Below are 27,446 nucleotides of genomic sequence, written 5' to 3'. Positions count from 1 at the left end.
TTTTAAAATAGCTTCTTTTTTTTTGATCTTATGGTAAGTTTTAGTAACGATCCTTCCACAGGTTCACTGACAGAAATCTTATTACGACTTTTACTTCCTTTTGTTAGACAAGTGTGATCACCAAGCAGTTTTTCTAGACTCACCTTCAGCTGTGTTTACAATCTGATCACTACCAGCAAAAGCTGGCTGCTCAGTGCAAACATAAATTGCTTGATGTCACATGGTCCGAGCTTGCATTCTGTTTGGATCTAGGGACACGGAGGCATTTACAAGCAAAATAAAATCATGCTTAAAGGCTTTTGATAATTCAGACTAGTCAGAGATAGTTATTTAATGGGTTATGATGCAATATGATTGATTGGCGTATAATACCTGCGTCAGTATTATTTGAGGGGCCGGATAGAAAGCTCTGGCGGACTGGATGTGGCCCACGGGCCGCCAGTTGACGTTTCCTGGTCTAAAGTTACTTAGGCAGTCTTTGAGAACGCAAAATGCTTCAAATTACCAAAAACCTTTTACCCAGAACTAAAAGTGCTTGTAATGTAAGCTGTGTGCCAGGCAATAGAGCATTATTGTATCTTTTATACATCTGTGTATATCTTTGTCTCATTCTTGTGATGAAATGCTAGGAGGTAAGTTCTTAAAATTTAAAACAGCTATTCACTCTGACGTCTGCTCAGTTTCACCTTGAACTCAAAGATGACCTGAATAGATTTTGCTAGTCAAGGGGCAAAGTAACAGTAACCTCAAAAAGCACGTGTTTTGGCCCCTGACATAGTTGTGATTATTATCTCAGGGAGCACCTTGAGGAACTTTGGCACAAATATTTGCTTAGATTCACAGATGAACGAATGTTGGTGGCCAGCGGTCACTGTAACCTCCTAAAACATATTTTCAGCAATAACTCAAGAATTAATATGCCAGCCATACACAAAATTTTACACAATGTGTGAGCTACAAGAAGATAAAAAAGATGAAGCGATTACTTTTATATCCAAAAGGTTAAAGTTTGGGCAGATATGGTTATATATCCAAAGAAAGAAAAAAAGATTAAAAAAAAAAAAAAAACTAATCATACAAGACTTCAATATAAGACATTACCCATGGTTTTGTGATGTTTACATGAGAAGTTATTAAGCTTTAAATAGAAGAATGTTAAATCAGGGAAACTGGTCCAAAACAGCAGCTGTAGAAAGGGGTTAAGGTTGTTAACCTCTCTTGACAGTAAAAGCTAGTGTTGTAATTAGCTTTGCTGCTGCCACCACTTGACACACTTACGTTACAAACATTACAATTAGCTGCGTGACTACTTTCAGTCTGTAGTCAAGTTGCAAATTGCAGCTATGCCTGCTTTCAAAAGACCCTTTTTTTTTTCTACATGGACTCATTCTAAAACAATTATTAAATAAATGACTGGACAGAATGTGACTAAAACATTTGAAAAAGGCAGTTTTAATTAATTATATTGTAATGAAGAAGCACAGTTGGAGTGCTGCTGATAAAGAGCACACATTCTCAGGTCATGCTCACTGAGCTGCACACAGGATGTACTGTCACTCATTAGTGAGAAATCAGTGTTCATATGCAGGCACGCCACAGCAGACCACGACAAGCGGTGTAGATAAGAGCCACCTGTCCACTGAGTGTTGTTTGCGTCAGTAAAGAGGATGAGGACCACTTCTGGAACGCATCGAAAATGAGATGACAAAAAGTTGTTTATCTGAGAAACATGCAGATGAGAACCCATCAACAAACATTATATGGACAAATGTATTGGGTCACACCTCTTAATCTTTTAATTTAGGTGTTTTCAGCACCCAGAGTTTCATGGCATGGGGCCTAGCATCTCAATCACTGTGTTCATTTACATTCATAAGCCCAGATAGAATGATTATAAAGCATCAGTATGTGTAAAAGCCTACATACAGCGCACCACTGCTGATCCTTTTGCAAAAAATTAATTGTATTTTGTTACGACTCCATTCAGAGATTGCCTCCTTTCAGTCATGATGATGATGATCCTTGGTAGGAAAAACAAAACACAATCTACACAATGCACTTATTTCAGTGTGGCTGATCTCCCCTTCAAGGCTGTGTCCTTGTGCACTATTTTGAGCACAATCAACATTTTTGTAATGCTCTACAGTATGTCACAGCTGTGTGGCAGGCAGAGTAGGACCCCAGTGCAGGACTTGGAGAAGAGGGAATAAACTTAAAGTCAGCTTTACTGCTGGAGAAAAATACAAAATACAAAACAAGGCTGGGCTGGAGCCAGAAACACAAAAACTCTGAGATCAGTGGAATGTGGGCGCATACAGCATGAGGGACAACACAACAAAGGGCAACACACCAGGTAATTAGGAAGACTGGAAACACCAGGGAACACAATTTAAACTCACTGGGGAAAATAAAAGTGAACACTAAACACACGGGATACAAGATGCCAAAATAAAACAGGAAACTCCTAAATGGGAACATCAGAGACAGAGACTTAACAGTACATGGCAACACTGTGGAAGCAGGTAAACTGTAATAAAACAAAATCAGTGATAACTGCAGCAAAAGCACAAAGCACAAACTAGGATTATAACCCATTTCAACACCCAAAACAAAAACAAGGTTTTTTTTTTTTTTTTTTTAAACATTCACAGGGTTCTGCATTGTGAAATCATTCCTTAAACTCAGACTGTCAACATGGAGTTCTGCTCTAATGTTTTTAGATATGTGACAGGCAAATGCAACTGAACTTTGAAGCATGCTGTGCGCCCACTCAAAGTGAAGTGTTACACCAACACAGTCTTTACTCACCACATATCCTACTCATAACATTTAGTGCCCTGTGACTTTATCCTGTTTCTCAAAATGAGATTAAAAAGGGTTCTTTAAGTACCAGAGGAGATCCAGCACATGCAGGTGGATGAAACGAGACTTTTACGGTGGGATTTAAACATAACATCCACATTGGAAGAGGTCAAAACATGCACAAACAGATGATCGAAGGAGAGAGCAGTCACACTGATTGAGGAATGTTTTTTTTTAATTACTTTTATGGTGGAAGTTGTGAAACTTTATGATCACATCTTGCACAGTATCACCAATAACTGAAAATAATATCTAAATGATTCCAGCAGCCGTGATTTAATTAAGAAAAACATGAAATACTCAGGTATGGCATGTAAGACTCTCCAAAATTGGCCAAAGTACACTGGCTCAAGTCCAAGTGCTGAAACTGCACCTTTTGCATTTTTCATTTTGTAGCCCAAAGCGGCCCAAATTTACACCCAAACACAGACAGAGCTGGCTGTCATTACTGTGCAGAGCACTGAAGACTGGAACATTGGGCCAGAGCCAGAGCGTTTTGTCAAAGACTCACCAAAAATTAGCTTCTGACAGAAAGAACCAAGCACACCAACACTTTGCCTCACTTAGTACATTTGTGTGCTGCTTATTTTGCTGAACATGAATGTGATTGCCTTCGAATTTAATGTTTGTCCCAACAGCCAATGGTATTATTTCTTTAAGGGTGACAGTGTCCTCTATTGATTTGGATGTGTTGCTGGGAACATCCACATGTAAATATCAATTCATTTTTTTTTTTATTGACATCACCCACTTGAGCATGTACTTGGTGAAATCCATTTAAAAGGATGAAGTCTCTAACTTAACCACACTCAGTATGAGTGGCTGTCTGATTGGTCCTGCGGGGGGGGGGGGGGGGGGTGTTTGAAAAATGAGCATGAAGCCACAATAAGCGCGAAACACTGAGTTTATATGTAACCTACAATCATGCTGTCTGCTCTATCAACTGCTCCAGAATGGCTTTTCAGGCCTCAGTAACCTATTATCTGCTCAAATAAATTCAAATCAGTGCCTCACTAACGGGTGGTACATTCGACGAAAAGGTTTCTTTGCATTTCTAGCAACAGCTACCACACTGACACTGGCAATCAAGTGAACATTTGAAAGAAATTATTTCCCCAGCTCTCTCTTTGTGCTAGTTATTGGTTGACATCACATGGGGTGAAAACGTTCCCTGCAGTACATGCGCTATGACAGTCGCCCCCGGCACAAACAGGTGCCCTGATAATGGCTTCTTTTGAGTAAACACAGATTTATTATCGGGGGGAACCTCATTTATCAAAATCACGGCAACAGTTTGCATCCTATTGTAAAATAAATGAAACTCCTGCTACTCAGCTCCTTCAGTAGTTGTCCATAAATCTTTATATGAGTCTTTTTCTTCAGTATCAGAACTAATTCAGTGTTTGTCTACTGCCCGGCCATGGCTCAGCTGCTAACAGGAAATGCTGTGGAGCGAGACTTTTTAACACATGACTGCTAGTTCACCAAAGTGTAATGAAGAAACACCAGCAAAAAGGAGTGATGCTCAAGGTTGAAAGTCTGTGATGGTAAAATTTGCTTGTGGCTGTTTCTCAATTGTATATGAAATTGCTTCAATAAAATATTCAAGTCCCCCGGATCGCTGACTGAACCTATACATGTGTTTGCTGGATAAAGCTAGATTAAAAAGAAATAGACATTTATACTGATGCACTCCCACTGCAAACAGTCATTTTTGTACTTTTATTTTTGATCATTTAGATAACATTCAGTGTTCTGTGACAACACCCTTTGTCTACTACCAAGTATGATAGAGGTTCATTCTTCTTTTTCAGTACAGAAAAGAAACAAAAAGGTTTAAAGGGACTTAGTGGACTGTGTCAAGAAGAATCTGATGGTCAGGAGGTTTCAGGGTTGACTCTTGTGTCTTGGGTGGATCCTTAATCTGATGAGACATCTTCTCTTGAAATGCAAGCAATAAATATCGAAACCATGTAATCATAAATATAACTTGTACATTGAAAATATATATTTTCTAATAGTGGGAGAATTTTATAATAAGCAATAAAGTAGTTTTCATCAGTAACAATAACCAAATACTAACAGAAAACCAAAGTAAATAAATAAAAAGACAAATAAAATGTAGAAGTAATAGGAAATAGTAATAGGACAGAAAGTGTAACAAACATTGGACCTATGTTAGCTCTCTGTCACAGTACAAATGTAGTTCATGTTAATGAACACAAATAATAACAAAAACTTTGTGACTATTTCACAAACTGTTCTCAGGCTATATGGCAGAAATTCATCTGTATGTAAACAAAACTGGAAATTTCATGTCCATGAGCACAAAACAGTAGCAAACAGATTTTCATAACTGTATCATGAACTATGTTGAATAGGCCAGCAGTGTGCTTCAGGAAACCACGACACATTTGACAGCTTGCTTCAGACAAATATTATAATTACATAAATATCACTCAGCTATAAAGATCATTACTTGGCTATTACTTTTGTAACTAAGCAGTCATAACTTCCTATTTCCATATATTACTTTCCTGTTTCCACTTTATTACTCCACTATTAACACATTATTAGAATGGAAAGTGCTACCAAAAAATGTGAAGTTGTCAGTGCAGCACACATATAGTTAGATGTATACTGGGCTTTAAAATGAGGCAAAGACTTTTTAAGGGAGGGTACTAAAGTCTAATCCTGAGTTGCTTTTTCCCTCTGACTCAGAGCCTGTGGACCAGTGTTTTGGCTTTGCCAGTACATTGAGCAGATATTGCCATTTTCACAAAAGTCTAATATTGATCTATGGGACAGCAGCCCATTCCCATTTTACCTTTGCTGTATGGCTAACAGAAGAGAACCAGAGGCAGTGTGTGGAGGGAGAGAAAGATGACGTGGGGGGCGAGTTTTCTGCTGCACTCAAACCCCTTAAAGCTGAATTTTTTAAAACTAAAATGATCACAATGCAGCATTTTAATGAAGTTCTTGTCATCCAGATCCAATTTAATAAGCTAGACTAGGGTAGAGCTACCACAGTGACAATTTCCATTTCACTGAACCTCAGAACCAGGAAAATATAGTTCTCACTCCAGCCGTTTTGCCCATCTTTCTCTGAGTGATTCAGCTATTTTGGATGGATTTATCAAGCGACTCTGGAAACTGCAAAAGAGTGAGAAGAGGACTGGGGAGGAGAACAGATCAAGTGGTTTACTCTAATGAGGCCTGTCAACAGCGTTCTGCCTATAAACAAATAGGGTTGACAGATGACACAGAGGCAGCAGTCGTTCCCGTCTCTCTGGCAAACCACCTGTCGATGTAGCTTTGGACTCCAGGAAATGTGTTGCTTTGTCGATTAAGCTTACGGCCACCTTCTCTCTCTCTCTCTCTCTCTCTCTCTCTCTCTCTGAATCAGTCTTGCTCTGTCTTCCTCTTCCTTTACACCCAACCTCAAATATTGTAGGGCATCGTGGAAAGTCATTAGTTATTATTTGCTTCGCTGTCTCTATTCCCACACAGATGCTGTCACTTGACAGCTCTCTGCCTGTGCTCAAGAAATTATGAATTATGCTTGTGTCTCACTCACTTCAGGGGCTGCAAATGGGAAGAACCAACCGTAGAGCTTCTTCTTTGTTTATTACTTTCTCAAAAATGGTCCTTGTCTACCCACACACACACACACACACACACACTTAGTCTGTCAATCTTAACTACCACAGTTACCAAAAACATCATATTGTGAGAAACTGCCTAATTTGTATCAGCATTTCAAGGCTTGTGAGTTTCACAAAGAGAAAGAATCTCACTTTTTTGTTGTTGTTGTCATTTATATCCAGCACAGTGGCGACCACCCGCCATGAAATGTTCTCCATTTCTTAATTTTACCTCAAACACCAGCATGGATTCATCATCGTTGCCCCAATGCCATTCACTCCGGTTTAATTGGTATTCATTCAGAAGTCTGCTCAGTGTGTCTCAAGCTGTGCAGCCTCAGTATGAGGCTGTTTGACTTTAGTAAGAGCATGTCAGATTAAAATGTAATTCATCAGAGAGATTGGAGGCATAAGAGTCAGGGCAGGCTTTTGGTCTTTTGCAGTTCCCAGCACATTGCATATTTCGCTCTTTAATCCAGTGGTGGGTATGAGGCCTGGAGGCTGCAAAAGGCTCTGAGAAAACACATGTGACAAGCCCTAAGCCGATGACTCACATTAAATATGGGTGCCGCATACCCATTTGAAGCTATATGACAGGATGGCGAACAACTGGGGGCTTTCCTAAGAGGATTTTCAAATAGACTGGATTATTTTTTCCTTGCCTTCTTTTATGCAATCAATATAATAAGAGCATTGTGCAGTTTGTTGTGTTCACATCAGTTTTTTGTGTTAAATAATTTGGTACAGCATGGTGTCACTTGCACAGGAAGCCTGCATACACCATTATGTGTAGTCCAAATTATTAAGGCTAATTCTTCTACAGCTAATTTTGCTTTCCTCTTGTTAGCACCATTCAGAGCTTAAAACATACAGCAGGGTTCCCCGGGGGTCTCTGTTTCTGCCAATTTCCTTAGTGATGCTCTCTGAGCTCAGCATAGAGAAGGAGAAAGCACTGATTTAGGAAGTGTGTCAGCCCTTCCTAAGAACTTATGCATAACTAATCCTGTAAAACCCACTGATCACTGATGCAAGCCTTTAGACACATCAAGGTATCGATTACAGATTCTTTAAAGATGCTTATTTAGCATGCAGGGCTTTCCCATTTCAGTTTAACCTTTAAACTGCAGCTCAGCATGTGCCCTAAACAGAGACCTGTATCCAGCCTATAAATGCGTCATTAAGATTTGACCCAAATGAACCCTACTACTAATCTTGACTCTGTCTTGAAACCACATAACAACCCAAAAATTGGGGGCATGGCTTTAGGAAGGGCAATGTCAGCTGGTTCACAAGTTCAGGCAGGCTCCAAAGTCAAGCTCTGCTGCAATCCCAGCAGCACTAGCCCACATCAGCTGAACCATCAGCACTATATGACTACATTTCTATGAAGTCATATAGGGCACACTTAACCTTGTTTCAGATTTACTGGACTAAAATCTAATGGGTTTATTTGATTCATTCATTATTTATGCATGTCTCTATAATTTCCAAATTCATTATGTACTCCCAGAGTTAACCTGGTATTGTGAATGGTACAAATTCAAACACCAGGTTCCAGTTTAGCACCTGGTGTTTGATTCACAAATGGGATCCGTTTCCAATTTTACTTCATCTCTACATATGCGTTCATTTTTCCTTGCTAATCTATTAGGTTTGGGAGAAGCTCCATTCTCTAAGATTCCAGAGTACTGACATTTTACATGCACATGGTTGCATGGCCACACAGTATTTATAAAATGAGTAAGTAAATATGTGAAGCAGCATGAAATTATATTACTTTTCTAAAGTAAGAACTCTAAATAACTCCCAGTTCACTGTTAATTAGTTAAACACTTCTAATTCTTAAATACACAAAAAACACCCCGAGTCCAAGTAAAGAACACGTGTTTCCAAGGCAATCATTAGCATAGAATGCATAAAAACATCTGCAACATTATCAAAATTAAAGTAAGTATTTGCTAGTCTACAGTGACATTTGAGTGTGGAACTAAAATCTGCTCTTCTCTCCCTCAAGAGTGACAATTGAACTAAAAAAAAAAAAACTAAAACTGAAACAAAAGAAAAAACAAAAACTAGTGTGGTTCTCCTTTAGGAAATCACTGTGGATCAATGACCATTGCTTTATTAAGCTGTCCCCAAGAGAGAATGCCTAAAACCTTTGAATGGTTTTTATTGTTAAGCAATTCAGTTTTATTTTTATAGCACCAAATCACCTAAATGTGCCTAAAGGTGCTTTATACTGTGTTATAAGGTGAGGACTCTATACTATTAGAGAAAAAGCTACAACTATCCGATGATCCTGTATGAGCAAGCACTGTGCGACAGTGGGAAGGAAAAACTCCTTTTAACAGGAAGAAACCTGCAGCAGAACCAGGCTCAGCCATCTGTCACCACTGGTTGGGAGTGAGGGCAAAGAGAAGAGGAAATGGAGTTCATAGGAAACAGGCCAAAACACACTGCAGGAGAAAGAAAACAGCAATGAATGCGGCAGTGTCACATAAACACCTGGGAGTTAAAAGAGGTGAGTGGAGAAGAAAAGCTCAGTGTATCACAGTGAATCGCAGGAAGCCCCCCAGCAGTATGAACCTATGGCAGCATAATGCTTCAGGGTCTTAGAAGTCAAGCAGACTCAGAGTGACTTTCTTGATTCATCGCTGGGGAGTCTTCCTCAGAGCACTGTTTCCTCTATGGCTGCTGCGGTGTGTTGCCACCATATTAGTGCCAGTTGCTACTGTGAGGTTCTACTGAGGTTCTACTTTGGTGTGCTCAACTCTATGCATACATTTTTCCACACAGGCCTCGACTGACGCTGCAGTGTGTCGGTGGGCCGCCTGTTCAAGTGTGTTTTCTGCTTTATTTTGTTCAGCGCACAAGTCGCCTGCATTTATAGCAAGAAGCGAAACTGTCAGCTTTTTATCTTATTTCCAGAAGTCAATACCAATAGGGCTCCAGAGCAGCGGTCTCTTTTTAAATTTTTGTCTTTCATCTTCATAATGCTTGTCGATCAGACTGTTTCTGAAAAGTAATCCTGTCCAATCTATTTTGCTGTGGCTGCCTCCTTAGTCTTAGTGTCTTTAGTACCACTTCTGTACTTTAAAGCACTTAGAATAACGGTTGAAATATTGCACACTAGCTTTATTTGCATTCAGTGACCGTCCTTGTCATTGGAGGCCTTCGATATCTGTGAGGTTGAATAAAGTAAAAAAAAAAAATCAGTTTCTTCTGACTTTTCTTTCTCTCACCCACTCCCTTCTCTTACATACACACACAAAAGTTGTCCCTATGTTTCTGCTACATTTCTCCAAAGATGTACTCTTCTTGATGTTCCCTGTTTGACAGAGATGTATAAAGTACTGGAGTAGAGGAGTGGAGTAGAAGTACAAGTACTATATAAAAAAAATTGACTTGAGTAAAAGTTGAAGTGTTCTTTCAACACCATACTCAAGTGGAAGTACAGAAGTACTCAATTTTTTTGGTACTTAAGTATTGCAAGTAGAAGTATTTCAAAAATTGCTACTCAAGTACCGAAAGTACAAGTACAAGTAAAAGTACAAGTACTGTGTATATTAAAGAAAGGCAGTCAAAAGTTTGATTATCATTGTTTATATTATTTCAAACATTTGAAAGGCACAATGTATTTGGCTGAAGCTGGAGTACAATTATAAAAGGCCATACAAGTGTTTACAAAAAAACAAACACAAATAAAACATCTCAAAAGGCCAGAGGGGCAGTCCACAGAGCAGCTAAAAGACAAACCTGGACAAGGTGTTCCTGGGACGTCATCCATCTCGATATTGGACAGTAAGCTGACGCGTTTTGTCCTCAATACTTGCAAGCAACAGCGCAAAAGGCGGAGACGAAGCCTGCTTTTTTTTTATAGGCTTGATCGCTCAAATCGCCCAATGATGAGCCAGCTTCATAAACCGTGACAGCGCCATCTACCGCTCTGGCATTGATACTATGACTTGGGGATGATTAATAACGTTTTCATAATAGTAACGAGTAACGATTCAGCACGTGAAAAATGTATCGGAGTAAAAGTATTAAATTAATCAAAAATATATAGTGGAGTAAAAGTGAAAGTAGGGGAAAAAATATGTACTCCAATAAAGTACAGATACTGCATTTTAGTACTTAAATACAGTACTTAAGTAGTTCTTCTTCGTTACTATACATCTCTGCTGTTTGACTTAATTTGAATACAGTGAACCTTTGCATTCACTGCATTCAGCAAGTCATTCTTACAATCAAAGTACAACAGTGGTTTCTTGAGACTTATATTGCATGCCAAGTTTAGCCAAAAAAAACAAACAAAAAAAAAACAGCTGAGGTTACCTGCTAAATTAGTTTGAAAAAGACAAGCGTGCTGACCTTTGATTGGAGGTCAAGGTGAATGTTGTTGCATATGCTTTACAGTGGGTCTAGTTTTCCTTAGGAAAAAAAACAAAAACAAATGAATATATAAATTAATCATTGGTTGCTTTCTCCCAGATCCGACAATGATATTTCTTTACAGTTCAATGATATGCAGTAAGCTTATGCTAAAGGATGCTAGGTTGGTCAGTGCTTTACTTTTCAGTTGTGTGGTTCTAGCCACCTAGCTAAATGAAAAGACTGGTCTGTGCCCAAATCACCCTATCCATAATATTTTACTGTCATCTTAAATAGTCACTGTCATTATACAGTACCAGTGTGTCCAACCAATTGACTGGTACTGTGTGTTAATGTGATTAACACTTATACTGTATGGATTTGAGGGGTGCAGGTCCTGTGATAGAGTCCACATTTTGAAGCTTCAACATTAGCATCTTGGCCGCCAGAGTGACCATATTTACAGAAAGCAATTGTGATTACCAAGATATGTCCATAAGCTGTGCTGATTCAATGCACAGATAGCTAACTAGCACTAAATAGGGGTAGGTGATATAGTCTCAAAATTCCATAACAATAGTTCATGGAAATGTGCAATAATTTTATTGATAACAGTATAGAAAAAATACAGAAAGTTTTATTGGAGATTCAGGCTTGCAGGCAGCAGCACATTCCCTGAAAATTTTGAGTAAAAATATAAAATAACTGCGTAACATTTTAGTTTAACAGTGACAATAACTGGAGTAATTTAACCCTGTGATTCCTTAGGAGCCTGCTCAGTGCTGTCACGTAAAAATTTAAATTGAAAAATATTTTCTATCTGGGATGTTTTATGTTGAGTCAAACTTTTTAACCAGCTCCTTTAAAACTCTCCTTTATCACCACATAACTGCATCAGTAATTTGCTCTGTGTAGTGCAACTAGAGTGCTCCAACAATGCTCAGTTGTGCCATTTCTTTACTTTTGGGTTACGCATCACCAGCTGCTAGCATCTCCTCCTCCTGTGCCTTCATGGTTGTATTTGATGGTGTGTTTTTGCCTCAAGCAGGGAAAAGAGTTTGTTGTTTCCACTATTTGCAGAAATTATTTTTTTTTTTTGCATATTTTGCAAAAATACTGTGCTTCATTGGACATCAGACTTAAACTGCCTTTTTAGCTACTCATCATCATCAGAGGCTGGCATGCTGGTCTGGACTTCTGTCGCTGTTGGTGATAATATAAACTCATGGCATAGCTCTGTCACTGATATGGCGATACGGCACTTTTATCACTATAATCTACAGTGTAGAAAAAGGTGAGAAGTTGCAAAAAGACTTAGCTAATATTAAAAGGGAATACATTTCCTCCAGTGTTGCCAAGACTTATTTCACAAAGAGTTTTATAGACTGTAGAGATGAGAGCTATTCTCAATGGATCAGCTGGATGAAGCCTTGGCTGTATTATTCACAGACACAGCACACCACTTTCAGTTAGATGTGAGCAACTTGGAGGAGGAGTGCTGCTAGAGTCTTCTATCAATAAGGATGAGCTAGTTGGAGCTTCATGGATTAAAGATACACCTGCTGCCAATCAGAAGATGCATTCCTGAAGCAGTGGCGCTGGAAGAAGTCTTTAGCATTCAATTGAAGGCCAGAAGGGGCCTCAAAGATGACTGACCTGGCTTCTTCCTTACTTCACTCAAACCTTACTGACAGCTTGGGACATTTTTGAACATGAAAGAAACAGTTAGAGAATGCATCTCTTTGAACAGCATTTAGAAAGTTGTGGTTTTTGTGTTTGATATTTGTTTCACTAAAAGTGAAGAAATAAAAGTGAGGTGGGAAAAATATTTTGGTTTCCTAAGAATTCTGCATACTAAATATGTTTCCCCAAGAATTTTGTTTTTCCTTTATCAGACTCAGCTTTGAGGTTCAGTAACACTGTGCACTATCTGAAAGCATGGACATGGACAAGACTGGTCTGTGTAGGGTATCAAACCTCTAAATATAAGGCATGTAACACAGTATATTTGTATATAGTTGCTAACTCTCTTACCTTCTCTGTTCATCCAGGATTGAAGGTGCGTGAGGTGATGATCAATGTGTCCCGCCAGCAGGTGGAGGATTTCCATGGTCCTGAGGACTACTGGTGTCTCTGTGTTGCCTGGAGCCACTTGGGCACCTCCAAAAGTCGGAAGGCTACTGTCCGCATCGCTTGTGAGTATGCAACCCGTCCCTGCTGTTGCAATTCAGTCATAAAGCTCAGGATGTGAAAATTTAGGGCACAACTTTTCAAGTTTATGTAAAAAAGAAATGGGATGAACAGTCAAAACTTTAGCAGTACACTTGCACTATGGAGGACAACCTTCGTTTTGGCTTGTGCCCTTCATCAGAATAATCATGCAACAAATTTTAGAAAAGATGTGCATTAAACTGGAAAAAAAAAAAAACTAATTAAAGAATATGACCGATCATACATATATGGCTTCCAGTTTATACCTAGATCGGTCCTATTCCTGTACTGCAGGGTACTTCATGATGCTATAGATGTCACCATATTAGGTCCATAAATATGATTTATACTTTTACTTTGAGGAAATCTACCCCAATTTACACATCAGAGTGTGTACTGGGGAGTGCTAGTGCATATGTGGAAAAAGTGGCATAACAGCTTTGCTGTCTCCAGAGGGAGCCATGTGAAGTTTGATAAATGTGATGATACTTGTGCCAGCATTGTTTGTGGCAGAAAACTGCAAGATCGAAAATGAAAAATAATCTGGGGGTGTGGAGTTAGAAGGAAAGGGATTTACTGGGGCTCATCTCTGCTTGAGGCTAGAGGATAGGGATATATTAGCTGCTACTTGACACAATGAAACCTCTGAGCATGCTATGTGTGTTCCCGGCGGTTTGTGGGTAATGTAGGCTTGTTTTGACAAAAAAAAAAAAGTGCTGTGCAATGCTAAATCAGTGGAGAGCTGTTTAAATATTCTTTGTAATGAGTTGTGTGATGACCCTGATAAAGGCCAAACATCATTTAAAGTTCAGCTTAAAAATGTAAAGGTTTGAACCTGCAAAGGTATCCAGCTGCTTCTTGGTCACTCCCAGAGCGAAGGATAAAAGAGAGAGAGTTAGTTACAGTCACGCAATTACAGCAGAACAGAAAATTAACTGATCTGTTTATGATTAAGACAATGCACATTTTCATAAATAGTATCACTTAGCCTGACTGGCTTTTCTCAATCAGAAGTGTAAGAAGTTAGAAGAGAGAAGATTATGCATGTATTCATAATTTGTAACTGTCAGTGTTGTCAAAATGTTGCATGCTCTAAAGTTGTATCTCACCCCAAAATTGTATTGTATTCAGTTCCAACAATCTAGTAACAATCTAGATAACATTCATTGGTTTACAGACCAATTATCATGTCATTGTTTCTTAACAGGAAAATATCTAATAACTACAGTTTAATTAACAACTAAATTCCTTGCATGCCGTCACTCAAAAACAATATGTAAATCTCCCCTGGAGATCTGTGTTGTATTTTAATGATGCCAAATGACAACTTAGCAAAACTGTCTGGCAAATGATTTCCGGCGCACTGTCTGTCCCAAACAGAGTGGAGCTTACAGACAGCAGATCCCTCTTCTTGGACCAAACTGTACGAGCACAGAAAACTGATTTTATCTTGAATCTGATTTATCAGCAATGAAATAATCAATCCCTAGAAACAAATGCTGTCTAATCAAGTTAGACAGAATCAGTTACTTTTATCCACTGGTGTCCAAGACCAATACTGCTGCTAGAGGGTGTTAGAGGTTACAGTATCGGAAAGTCATCCTCTGTAAGCCTTCCTGTGGAAAATTAGTGGCTTTTTTTCTTAGTAAAATTCAAGATAAATTAAATACAGTTCAAGATCAAGAAAGCAACAAAGTCTTTTTTGTCCTTGGGAGAAATAAAGAACATAACTTCACAAATGACCGTAATTGTCAAAGTCTTTATCTGCTGGGATTTGCATGTCATTGTGCTTGCAGTCATGTTGCACTTACTTACCTGCCAGCTGAATTGAGGTTTTGACTGCAGGCTCAACACTTTCCTTCCTGTATGTGGATCTTTTATATTCAAGGAACCTCTCGTGATCCCAAGGGTACATGAAATCCATTCATAACTGAAGTGAAAATTTCAAAGGCACATTCCCGCTTTACGTTTTAACGGGTTTTCAGTGGATAGCTGCAACGATTGCGTTGCAGCTATCCACTGAAAGCTATCAAAGGCAGTTTGGAAAATGGGCCGAATAGGATCTGTCACTATTGTATGCACATGAATGCCTCGGATGATCATAGCAATCCTGACTCACTTCATCCATCCAGTGTATCCTTCAAACCACCTTGTTAACAGATTACCCAGCACAGGGCTATTGGATCCTCTCTATCATATACAAGCTGCATTGGATTTTGAAGGTCGTGGCATGCAGAGAGCCAGGGGGCAGGCCGGCGTGTTGGCTGCTAAAGGGAATTGAGGCTAGGCTGACCGTGACACTTGACACCTGACAGCAGCCTCTTATCTCCCCAAACAGACCTGAGGAAAAACTTTGAGCAGGACCCCCAGGGGAAGGAGGTGCCAATCAATGGGATGATCGTTCTGCACTGCCGTCCTCCGGAGGGAGTGCCTGCAGCAGAGGTAAGGCCGCCGCTCCTCAGCTCCGCCTATCCCGAAAGAGGAGAAGCTTATACTCCCACTGAGCAGAAAACATACACATCAGAGTGGATACTTATTCTCTGAGAGTAGCTCTGTGCCACTCAGAAAGTCGATTCTACCTTCAGCTCTGCTTTCCGTGACCTTTAAGAGATTGATATAGTTGTGTTTAGAAACTAGTGATAAATGCACATAAATATCTGGAGATGAAGACACTGGTTTGAAAGTGATGTAGACACCTCCTGATGAAGAGGATTCTATACACTACAGTTTTTAATCTAAACCTCCATCAAAAATATTAATAAATAAGTAAATACATAATAAAATAGACACATCAGCCTTTCACAGATTCTCTTAGCTGTGTGAACCAGAAATGTCTGGCTTCAAATGGGTCAGGCCACAAAGTGAATGGCTGGAGACTCATTTAAGGAAGTGGGATGTTGCTCCTTGTCCTCTTGGATTCTGATGTTTCATTTGTCAGCTCATACTGTGTGTTCACATAAAAGTCGTGAAAGGGATCATTGTGGTTACAACATGGATATTCGGGACAGGGGGGTTATGCATTGCACCACTACACCTAAGAAATTATTTATGAAGAACAGTGGATATTTTTCAGTTGTCTGGAATCTTGGCTGCATCTGTTTACATGCATATTGTGTCCCCTTTTCTTCCTCAAAGTCTGTTCCTGGTGTGGCTCATATAACACAGTTGTCATTAGAAACTCGATTATTTGTGGCTTTAACATGATCAAGGTCTCTAATCTTCTGCAGCTTTGTGGTTAGACTTGGACTCTTAATTGGAACATAATAACAAAAAAACTCCTGTGTCAGAATTTTCCAGAATTCCCCAAAAACTCTCTTTTTTTTTTTTTTTATAAACTTTTTTAAACAACCTTTTTAAACAACCAATTAATATCATCCTATCATTTACTCATGAAAGTGTCCACTTTGTTAATTCTTAATTCTTATAATGTGACATTAGGACCGGCATGTTGCTGTCATGTTCCCGAGTCAGTGACCCAGTGTTTTGTTTTTGGAACAGTCCAGTTTATTGTAGTTTTGCAAATCTGAGTTTTGTTTACCTTTAGAGACTCCTTTATTGTTACATTCTCTGGTTTTCCTGTGTTATGGGTCACGTTCTTAGTTTATTTATATCATCAGGCTTTCTTAGTTTAGTTATCTGAGTTTGATTCCCTCAGTGTGGCTGCATCCTTATGTGTCAACTCAGCATTTCTGTGTCCCTGGTTTCTCACTTCCTGTTCCATGAGTGTGTGTGTGTAGTTTTGCTTCCCTTGTCTCATTAGTCTTATTCTGATCACCTGTGTTCCATCCTCGTTACCCTGGTGTGTATATATTGTCTGCGTTTCCCCTTCTTCCTTGTTGCATCCTCATCATTAGTTCCTCCCGTGTCTGCTGTTTCTTCAAGTTTCAATTTCTTTTCCCAAGTTGTTGTTTTTGTAGGTCTGGCTTGCCGTCAGCCAGTTTCTCTTTAGTTTTCTCACCAGTGTTATTAAGCAAATAAAGCAGTTATTCTGAGTTCTGCGTCCTGTCTCCAGAGTCCTGCGTTGGGGCCCATTCTTGCCTTCCACACAGTGTTTCACAACAGTCGCTGTGGTTCATACAGTTGCAGCCCCAGCAACAAGGCTCTGGGTTTAACCCTCCTGCTGCCTGGGGCTTTGTGGACTTGCTGCTTCTTGTCCCTGTGCATGCATAGATTTCCTTCCCACACCCACACATTGGTGCTCTGGCTGTGATAGTTGGTTAATTGGTGATTCTAAGTGGTTTGTGGATGCAATTGTGTTTCTGTGGTAGCCCATTGTCAGGTTAAGAAAATTAATGGATATTAAATTGGTGGCTGAGATCTAGGGTGACTGCTGCATTGAAAATGTACTGTGTTATGTTGCTTTGTCATACTCAGCAATTGCATAGTTTGTGGGGGTTTCTAGTGGTTTCTAGCTACCAAGAATCTCTTTCTGAATCTGATCACCAATAAGAGCAACAATACATTTCAGGTTTTCTAAGGTAGGATCATATGATAGTAGCTACAAATGTTGAGACAACTGTAAATTTAATTTATTATATTTCTTATTTGTGTTGTTGAATATACTAAGGTATCTTAAGGTATGTATTGCAGAAACCGAACATTTCTCTCATTCATTGGTTTTTCAATTAAATTCCCATTAAATGGCATATATATTTATTATTACTGTAAAAAGAAGCAGTGGTGAAAGAGCATTTTGTTCATATTACACTCTCCTAATCTGTAGTATTACTGGTATTCACTGTTATTTCAGTGTGCAGTTTATCAGCATATTTTACTAACAGCAGCATAACTCTTATCACTCTAAACTTTCTTGACACAGTAATCAAAATGAAAGCTATATATCTGTTAATTATTTTTAATGAGTTTAAAGCTCAAAAACTCATCATGACTGAATAGGTAGTTTGATAAGATTTGATTATCTGTATTTATACTATAATTAGACAGCACACTGACTGTCATCAGATCTTTGCTAAAAAATGTAATGTAATTAAATTTGTGTTTCCACCAAAACCATAACCATCTTTCTCATGTTTGAGTCCCACTGGGTGCTTTTGTCTGCATAGTTAACAAGGCCTGGGTTTAATAATCAGCCAGTCAGTTGTACGATTTATTATGTAGCTCCAGGTGTTTAAGCACAACAAACAAAAATGTCATAAGAGTTGCTGGTTTTCAGAAAAGGAAGTAATAAAATGGTACGAAATCAATTGGTCCTATCCTCGTTCCTGAACCTCCAGGAAGCGCTATCTCCTCAGCAGGAAGTGCCTCCTTGAAACCAATTTCTGCTTTGAAGCAGTTTGAGTGACTGAGTTCTTTAGAAAGGTCTTCCCAGGGGAGAAGTTACTGTTGTTACCCATATATTTTTCCTATTGAAATCCTGACCAATTCCAACCAGTAGGAAGGGGGAAAAAAAATGAAATCATCAAAACCAAACCAAATCAAAACCATGATTCACCTTTGCCAGAATATGTTGTGGTCCCCAGTTTCAAAGCTGACAAGTTTCAAAGGGCTTTAAAATGTCTCAGTATATGATACAGTGTTCTGGCTAGAATCTTTGAGGAATGGATTAAAATTATGGATTCATAAACCCGAATAAATCCTTACCTTGATTTTGAGATCACCAGACACTGGGATACAAGTCAAGCCTACATTTTGTGGTTTTATCTTTTGTTTTCTAGCATTTTATGCAGCTATAATTATTCAATTATTATTTGGGAACATATTTCTTATTATGTCTTAATGTTACATTCCATAATTTGTAAACCAAGTGACCTTGTTAGGTGTGATAAAGAACAATTATTTTTATTCTCTAAATAAGTAAGATAAGATGATAAAGTCCAATTAAGCTCAGTTTCATAACACTGTGTCTTTATCACCTGCATCTGCCACAGTAATGTTCGACTGCAGATTTCCCACCCTCTTCACACACCTGTCAAATTATTTTCTTTTAGTCCTCTCACAGTTTTAATAAACTCATGGATTAATTGATCAAAGTTAGAAGTTAACTTTACTTTAACTTCTACACCAAAGCGGTGTAGATGCCTGCCAGTCTCCACTTGTCACCAATTCAGTTCAGTTCAATTCAATTTTATGTGTATAGCGCCAAATCACAATAGTCGGCTCAGAGGGCTTTATATTGTAAGGTAAAGACCCTACAATAATTACAAAGAATCAATCAAAATGACTTCCTATGAGCAAGCACTTGGCGACAGTGGGAAGGAAAAACTCCCTTTAACCAAGAAGAAACCTCTGGCAGAACCAGGTTCAGGGAGGAGCAGTCATCTGCTGGTTTTCTCTGTAATTATAGGGTCTTTACCTTACAATATAAAGCGCCTTCAGGCGACTGTTAGTTGTGATTTGGCGCTAAATAAATAAAATTGAATTGAATTGGATCAAATTGAACCTTCTGCAACTGGTTGGAGGTGAGGGAGAGGAGGGAGACAGGACAAAACACATGCTGTGGAAGAGGGCCAGAGATTAATAATAACTGAAATAAATGATTAATGCAGAGTGGTGTATAAACAGAGTGAAAAGAAGTGAATGAAAAAGAAATACCCAATACATTATGGGAACCCCACCCTCCCCACAGAAGAGGGGCCTGAAAGCTGAAGGCTCTGCCTCCCATTGTGCTCTCAAGTATGCTATGAACCACAAGTAAGCCTGTGGTCTGAGAGCAAAGTGCTCTATTGGGGTGACACGGTACTATGAGGTCTTTAGAATAAGATGGGGCCTGATTATTCAAGGCCTTGTATGTAACAGCCACATAAATGTCTACTCAAGTAAGAAAAAACTTGCAAAGTCAGAAAATTATGCTGCATGAGTTTCTGAATTGCTGGCTTTTTAGACAAAAATGTGAAAAGTAAGTAAGAAAATGTGAAAATTTAGATATATGGTGCAAATATATTATCTTATAGCTAACATTTCATTTGTAATATGTTATTAGAGTTTAACCATTACCTGACGTCCGTTACCTGATGTCCGTTAAATGATGTTCGTTACCTGATGTCTTGACGACCCTGATAGCATGTCACCTGAGGCAATTATCTACTGGAAAACAGCTGTCAACACGTTCTTCGAACTTTTTGAGCAATAAAATATGACGCATTGGCTTTGGAGCTAGAACATAGTCATAAAACGTGCCTGCAGAAATGACCAATATCTACATTTTTTTTCAAGGAGGACAGGCTCTCACATATAATCGTACAGTATTGTTACATATATCTATTATGCTTTTCTGTATTTTTATCACATATATAAGTAATCCCTGTGAGCCAAAAGCTTGGGACCAGACTGTTGTAAATCATCTATTTCTGACCTTTTTTTTTTTCTATTCTTGGCTCTGGGTGATGTCAGTGAGAGCAGACCTCCCTGATATGGTCACTTCAGTTACTCAGCTCTCAGTTTGAGCACAACAGTCTCACCCACACTCTTCAAACCTCCTGTTCACGAGTGGCACTCGGTTAGAAGAAAGTTGCATTAAAGGAAGAGGTATTGAGTTGAAATGGCTTGTTTCAAAGAAAGGATGAACTGAGGGGCTGCACCAGGCCCTATGGAGAGCTACTCTAATAGTGAAAGAATACAAATCCAGAGTTGGTAAGGAATATAATAGTACCCTTTTAACACTGGTTTCCTCTAAAAGAGCATTTTGTTGTTTATTATTGTACTTTTTGCTTTGAGCATTTTAAATCATGCCTAGAGGCAACTTAAATGGTGGCTCCCAGTGAGATGGAGCACAGATGTTTCCCATAGAGTAACCTGCAATACTCACTCAGGGGGCAAGTGGCGTTCAAATGTCATCAAGCATACATTCTGCACCAAATGCCCATTCCTCTTATTTTTATGTAGTCTTGAAATAATCAGCATGAACAATGTATGTGTGAAAGCTGTGTGCAGGGAACTGATTTAGGTAGAGATCAACTTCCGGCCCTGCACTGTCTAAATGATTCAACATGAAAATGGAGGACTGATGTCATTTCAGCGCCGCAGAACCCGTCGTGCAGATAAAAATAGGTGAATCTGAGGAGCATAGACCGAATCGCAATGTCCCATCTAGTCCTTTGTCAACACAAATGAGCCCGGCCACAAGAGATGGGAGTGAATAATGTAGGGAGCACAGGGCAGATATCTTCAGCCCAGTCGATTTCAGCGCACCTTGTCCATGAAATATTGAGATGGCATCCATGAGTGTGCTAGTGTGAGGTTTCAGAGTGCAACTGCAGAACGGCTGCTGCTGTAGCAGAACCAGTAGAATGTGAGACTGTGGTTTAAAGTGCGGCACATAGGCTGTGTTTGGAAATCAACCTCGTCAGCAAGGATGTCAGAGTGAGCTAATGAGTCTCCAGTCACTCGCGGTGGAATCATTTTGCATCATGTGGTTACAACAGTTTATTTAGGCTGAAGTCTGACACTGAGCAGGAATGTCTCCTCCACTCTGGAGATCTTTATTTGCACAAGGGAGGGGCCACAGCAGAGGGAGGGGCCACAGCAAATTTATTGTACTCCACCCCCCCACCCCCCTCCCCCATTTAGGTATTTCTCTTACCAGACATTACATTTAGTTTCAGGTTTGTAACAGGCGGTACTGATGAAAAATGCAGATACCATTTTCAGCAATGTGTTGCTTTTTTAAATTCATACCCACAAATGACCCTAAAAACATTAATATAAATGATGAAGAAAAGCACCAAACCTCACATCTGAGAATCTGGAACCAGCAAACACTTTGCATTGTTGCTTAAAGAGCCCCACCAGATAAGCTGTGTTTAATCACCTTGGTAAAATTTCAAAACTACATGTGCCCCTTCTTTCTGTATTGAAAAACACTCTGAGCATGAAATAAATAAAATGGAAATAATGTTCATGGCACAAGTGAATTTACTGGACACAAGTTCATTGTCTCCAGCTTTCCTCAAGAGTCTTTGCTTATTGTATGTACTGGATCAACTCTCGGTTCCCTGCTGGACTACTGTGTTTGGCATTGCATTAAACTGCACAGCTGTTCCTAACAAGATGCTTAGTATAGGTCAAAATAGCAGTGAATGAAAATCCTGCATGCTTTTGGTATTTATGTAAATCTCAATGAAAGAGAGCTACACAGTGACACAATGATGAGCAAGTGGGATGCAGATACCTACAATATCATATTGGTTTCATTGAGTAGGTAATTTCTGATTGTGAAGTCAGTCTAATGTTCTGATTCTGCCCTGCTGTAGAGTTAGATTTCCTCTTTAAAAAGAGTCAACTAACCATCCCATTTCCCGAGGACAGCAGATTAAAATTGATACATCTAGGCCGAGATTTGTGAGTAGGAGTGAGTGCTTTTACATCTCTGGGGCACATGTTTTGCACCTTAGACTTCACAGTGCTTGCTGAAACTTCTGATTGTGCTCTGACTGTGAACAGTTAGACAGGAAGCTCTGCAGACACAACGCAGGACTCTGAAAACAGCTCAGTCTGCCCTGCACATTTCTTTCCTCCTCTCTGAAGGAAGAAGCATGTTCTTTGTGGCATCTACTGTATCTGTGTATCTTTCTGTCTGTCAGCAAAACAGAGCTAGGCATATTATCTCTCTGGATCACTTCCTTTGAAAATAGGGCACACTTGAGTCTTTCTAGTTATTATTATTATTATTGCTATACTGCAATCTAAATCTAAATCTGTCTAAATACACAAAATACAAGCAAAAAATTCCTTCCTGTGATTAAAGCTATTTTTTCTAATCTATTTTTATACTGTGCATCATGTATTACATGCAATGTATTTTTAAATGTATTTATGTATATTTGCAAGAATATTTATAGGTGATACTGTATATAAAAATACGCTATAGCCCCTACAGAAAGTATGAAAACCAACTGTGCTTTCTCCCGTTTGACTGAAAAAAAAAAGATTGTGAAAACTGAACGTACAAATACACAATTGCTGTGTAATTTCATATTTTAACTATTCTCTTTCAAATATAACGTTAGCAACTTGCAAGAAGTCAGCAGCTTTAAGTCTCTAATTAAGAAATCAGAGAAAACAGATAATGAGACATTGATACCTCTAGGTAGTGTTATGCAAAGGAAAATGTTGGAATTAGAAGAAAAATGGTTCCTTGTCTTTCTGCAATTAAGAAGATTCCCTTAGCCAAGAATACATTTAAATCATTTACATTTATTTATTTGTTTCTTTTTTAATGAGTCCCAACCTTTTCTGAATATTCCAGTGTCTTTTAGACGAGCCACACAAAACCTTTACATGATAGCAGAGGTTACTGGAAACCTCCTAGTGATAAAAATAGAACTTGCTGGCAGATGTCTCAGTGTGATTGGCAGGGTTCTACTAAAAGATCTGGGTGTTTCTTCTCAAACAAAAAGACTGTGTGTGTGTGTGTGTGTGTGTGTGTGTGTGGGGGGGGGGGGGGGGGGGGGGGGGGGCTTCTTCTTTTACCTGCTTTTTGGAGCAGCCATCCCTGCACTTCAGTCTCCTGCAGTATCTTCAAGTCACAGGTCTCCAGATCACTTCTGCACCATGTCCCACAACAACTGAAGCAAACATAAGGGTAGGAAGTGTAATACTGCCATTTGTGAAGCACACCACGACAGCTTTGAGGGTTGAAGTCACAAAGTTATACTCAAGAACAAATTCAAGAAAAATAGTGACAAATAGAAACGAGTAGAGATTAGCTTATCATGATTTTGCTCTTATAAAGACCGAAAAAAGGAATATGCTTTAGAAAGAGAAAAGAAGAAACCAACCAGTCAGTGAACCATCCAGCTAGCCACCCTAAATATGGACCATTTGTAGCTGTTTGGGTTTTACTACTCAATGAGTTCACTTATCAACACCCTTTGTTCAGCGTTTTCACTCAAAGACTGAAAGAAAAAAAAATAAGGAAAGACATTTTTTAGCTTTTTACTGTTTTCATCCTGGTACCTAGCTACCTAGCCTCCTGCCTGCAGGGTCTAGGGCAGGGGTATTCAAATAAAATTTAAAGAGGTCCAGTCAGACAAAATTTCATATATATATATATATATATATATATATATATATATATATATATATATATATAAGGTTTTGTTAGTTTTCAGAGCATTAGTTTTTATATTTGGTTTCATGCTTAGTTTTAGTTTAGTTTTCGTCAGTTTTAGTTTTTCATACTTTGTCAGGTGCAAGAAATGACTATTGTGTAATAATAACTTGACAAAAGATACTGTTTAAAAAATTGCATTCAACAACCAACTGTTCACAAAATAGCAGCATTATGTGTTTAATGTGTGTAACATTAAGGAAACACATGAACATCAACAAGGAGAAACATAAAGAAAAACATGAACTCCAAAACTGAATAAATTCTCCAACAAACTTCAGCGTCAGTGCAGAACACGTGGTGTAAAACATCAGAACACAGCGAATGTTGGACAAAAACAAACAACTCTTTGAAGGAGTCAAAGCTCAAATCCAACTGCATCCTGATGTTCTCACCACATGAAGCTGCTTCTGTTTTGGAGCTGCTCGGAGCTCTGTACACAACCTACTTAAGTGGCCAACCATTTATGCTTGTGTAGCTGGATTGTGTGTTAATTACCTTGCGGTCGCGTGCAGGTGTTTTTATATGCGGTGCCGGCTGGGACTCTTTTTGTGAGTCCTTATATTGATGCTTTGATTATTAGTCCTGATTGTTATTCTCTCACTGATAAATTCAAACACTGTAGCAAAAAGTAGCCAGAAACGCACAAGGACTGAACAGGTTAATCACAACCTTGTGGGCTGTGTGGACCCGACATGTAGTTTGATTTCTCCGGAGGAGCACGTCAGGTTACGTTGAAGGATCAGTGCGGTTTCTCGGCGGACCGCTGCCATTACTTTGCGGACCAATGCGGTGAGCACGCACACAGTTGCCCGATGGAGCTCCCAGCTTAACACTAGAACTACCAGACTCCTGCCAAATGGCAGTTATACCTTTAAATCCCAAGGTGCTGCCAAATGGCAGCTGTGAATTGTGTCATGCAAATGAGGCCAGCACAACTAGACACTAGACGACCCCCTTTCATTTGTAAATGCAGCCATTACCTGCCAGACCTGGAGGTTCAAGCACAGACCTTAGGGGGAGGGGTATGCTTGAGCAGAGCCTAGAAGTCTGAAATGCCTGAGACATCTCTCCTGAGTAGGGACTAGAAGGGGCTTTCAAAATGGACTGTATTGTTTCACTCATCACATTTACTATACCACATAAACTTTTGACCATTTCATACATTTTCACATGCCCTTTATTCAGCATCGGTCAACAAGACAAAGTAGGCTTCCTATTGCCATGTACTGTAAGGAAATTCTAACTGTAAATATCTGTAAAACTATTATAAATCATTTGTGTTCCATAGTCCATACATAAATGCCCTTGTGTAAAGCTGCCATTAACTTTAGAGTGTAAGTTTTTATTTGTGTTTTTGTGTTTTGGCTTATTTTCAAATATTATTTAATTTGATTTATTTTTTATTTTAAAGTATTGAACTGCCATACTTAGAACTCCATATATGTATATATAAGTTCTATGTGAATGTTGTTATGTTATGATTTTTAGGAATACTTTATCTCAGTATTGATGGACAGTTGTATACGACTATAAAAGGACTGAAGACGACCAAAATATTTATCCAGCACATTTTTATTGGTATATTTGTTACAGATTGTCTGAACACATCTGGCACTGCCACGACATCTCCTTTCTGCATTTTCCACATGTGAACTTGTTGCAATAAACACAACACTTACTGGCATGGTTATTCTTGCAGCAACCACTCTCACCTGACACAGGGAAAAGGGCATTGTGCCAGGTGAAGTTGAAGCCAGCTGAAGGTTTTCCTTATGCACCTCCTTGGCTGCCATATGAGACTGTGCAAGCTCTCTTGCAAGCTTCACCAGGAAGTCTGTCCATCTCTCTTTGACCCCAGTGCATGCTTGGTAAAGCACATGTGCATTCAGTGCTGCAATGTCAATCAAGTTGTAAAACACAGCGACTGGCCAACGCCGTGTTCCTGAACGTACAGTGTACTTTCGCACCATCTGGTCCATGACATCCACACCACATTTCAGGTTGTTGTAGTCGGTGACTGTGTTTGTTTTTTTTTTCCGGGTATCCCCAGTCTCCACCACACTGTGCATGCTACTGAGGATGCAGACAGTCTTTCTCCGTTTGGGCGCGTAAATGATCAGTGTGGCACCAGAGGTTGAAAACACCTGTGTGCTGAATTCCTCACGGGCCAAAGTCTTTTTGGCGGAGTCTGGAAGCTCACGGTGAACCTTGTTTACTGTGCCAAGGAGTGTGGTCTTCCGGCTGAGCAGTCGTTGTGCTAGTGACAATGACGTAAAAAAATTGTCTGTGGTAACGGTTCTTCCTTTGTCCATAAATGGTTCCATAAGCTTCATCACCACATTTTCCGATAGTTTTTCCCCCGTGGGACGACTGGGGTCTTTGTCAAGATATGGGATGATGTTGCATACATACTTGGATTTCAGGTCACATGCCACCCAGAACTTTATGCCAAACTTGTCAGGTTTTGTCGCACTGTACTGCAGGAAACAGCAACGGGTCTTAGTTGGAAAAAGTTGCTCATCTATGGTGATGTGCCTTCCTGGGTTGTAAGAGGTAATGCAGTTGGAAACAAAAGACCCCCAAATGTCAGAGAGTGCAGCAAACCGATCATTTGCAACTCGTTCATTGCGTGTGTCCTTGTCATCGAAGCGTAGGTGCCGCATGATGTCCTGGAAGCGGTTCCGGCCATAATCTTGCTGATTGCGGGCACTCCCAGTGTTGCTGACCATACATCATGCACCGCTGGAAGGCAGACAATCCCACGCAGGATGAGGATTGCAATGAACGCCTTTAGTTCAGGGAGGGCCATGAACCAGTTTCCCTGCTGTGTCTGGCGTGCATGCTGGACAGTCCACTCCTGAATGGTCCGAAGCATTTCCAGAGTGATGAAACAGAGGAAACTCTGTAAGCGACTCGACACCTTTCTTCTGGCCAAAGCAGTTGGCTCTCCATCTGTGGCATAACAATCAATTGGGCTGTGATGCAGAGGCCTTCCGATCTGTTCCTCACGCCACACTGTGCCGTCTTTTGCCGTCTCTGTCAGCCACTCATGTGTCTCCATGCGACCTCTCTTTTCTGGAGGTGGCGAAGTTTCCTCATCTACAGGGTGACCATGTTTGAGATTTGATTAGTGAAATGTTGAAATAATGTGCAATCGCAAAGATATTCGTCTCTTCCTAAAACACAACAAACGGCAAACGAAAATAGGAAATTTAGGAAATCTTACCAGAAGAATTTTCAGAGTCGGAATTTAGCACAAGGGTTATTTCATCTCCATCGGAGTCACA

At 39.5% G+C, this 27,446-nt stretch overlaps 1 protein-coding gene across 1 annotated transcript in view; it reads left to right on the top strand.

Moving 5' to 3' along the window:
* Positions 1 to 27,446, top strand: part of unc5db (unc-5 netrin receptor Db) — a 299,326-nt gene that overhangs the window by 157,229 nt on the left and 114,651 nt on the right. Inside the window, exons 3-4 of the mRNA XM_030737775.1 lie at positions 12,929 to 13,072; positions 15,427 to 15,530. Coding sequence (XP_030593635.1) covers positions 12,929 to 13,072; positions 15,427 to 15,530 — 248 coding nt within the window. The remainder of the gene's footprint in view (positions 1 to 12,928; positions 13,073 to 15,426; positions 15,531 to 27,446) is intronic.

This window comes from Archocentrus centrarchus, chromosome 9 (assembly GCF_007364275.1).
Source record: "Archocentrus centrarchus isolate MPI-CPG fArcCen1 chromosome 9, fArcCen1, whole genome shotgun sequence".
Lineage (NCBI taxonomy): Eukaryota > Metazoa > Chordata > Actinopteri > Cichliformes > Cichlidae > Archocentrus > Archocentrus centrarchus.
This window is presented reverse-complemented; position numbering and strand designations above follow the sequence as displayed.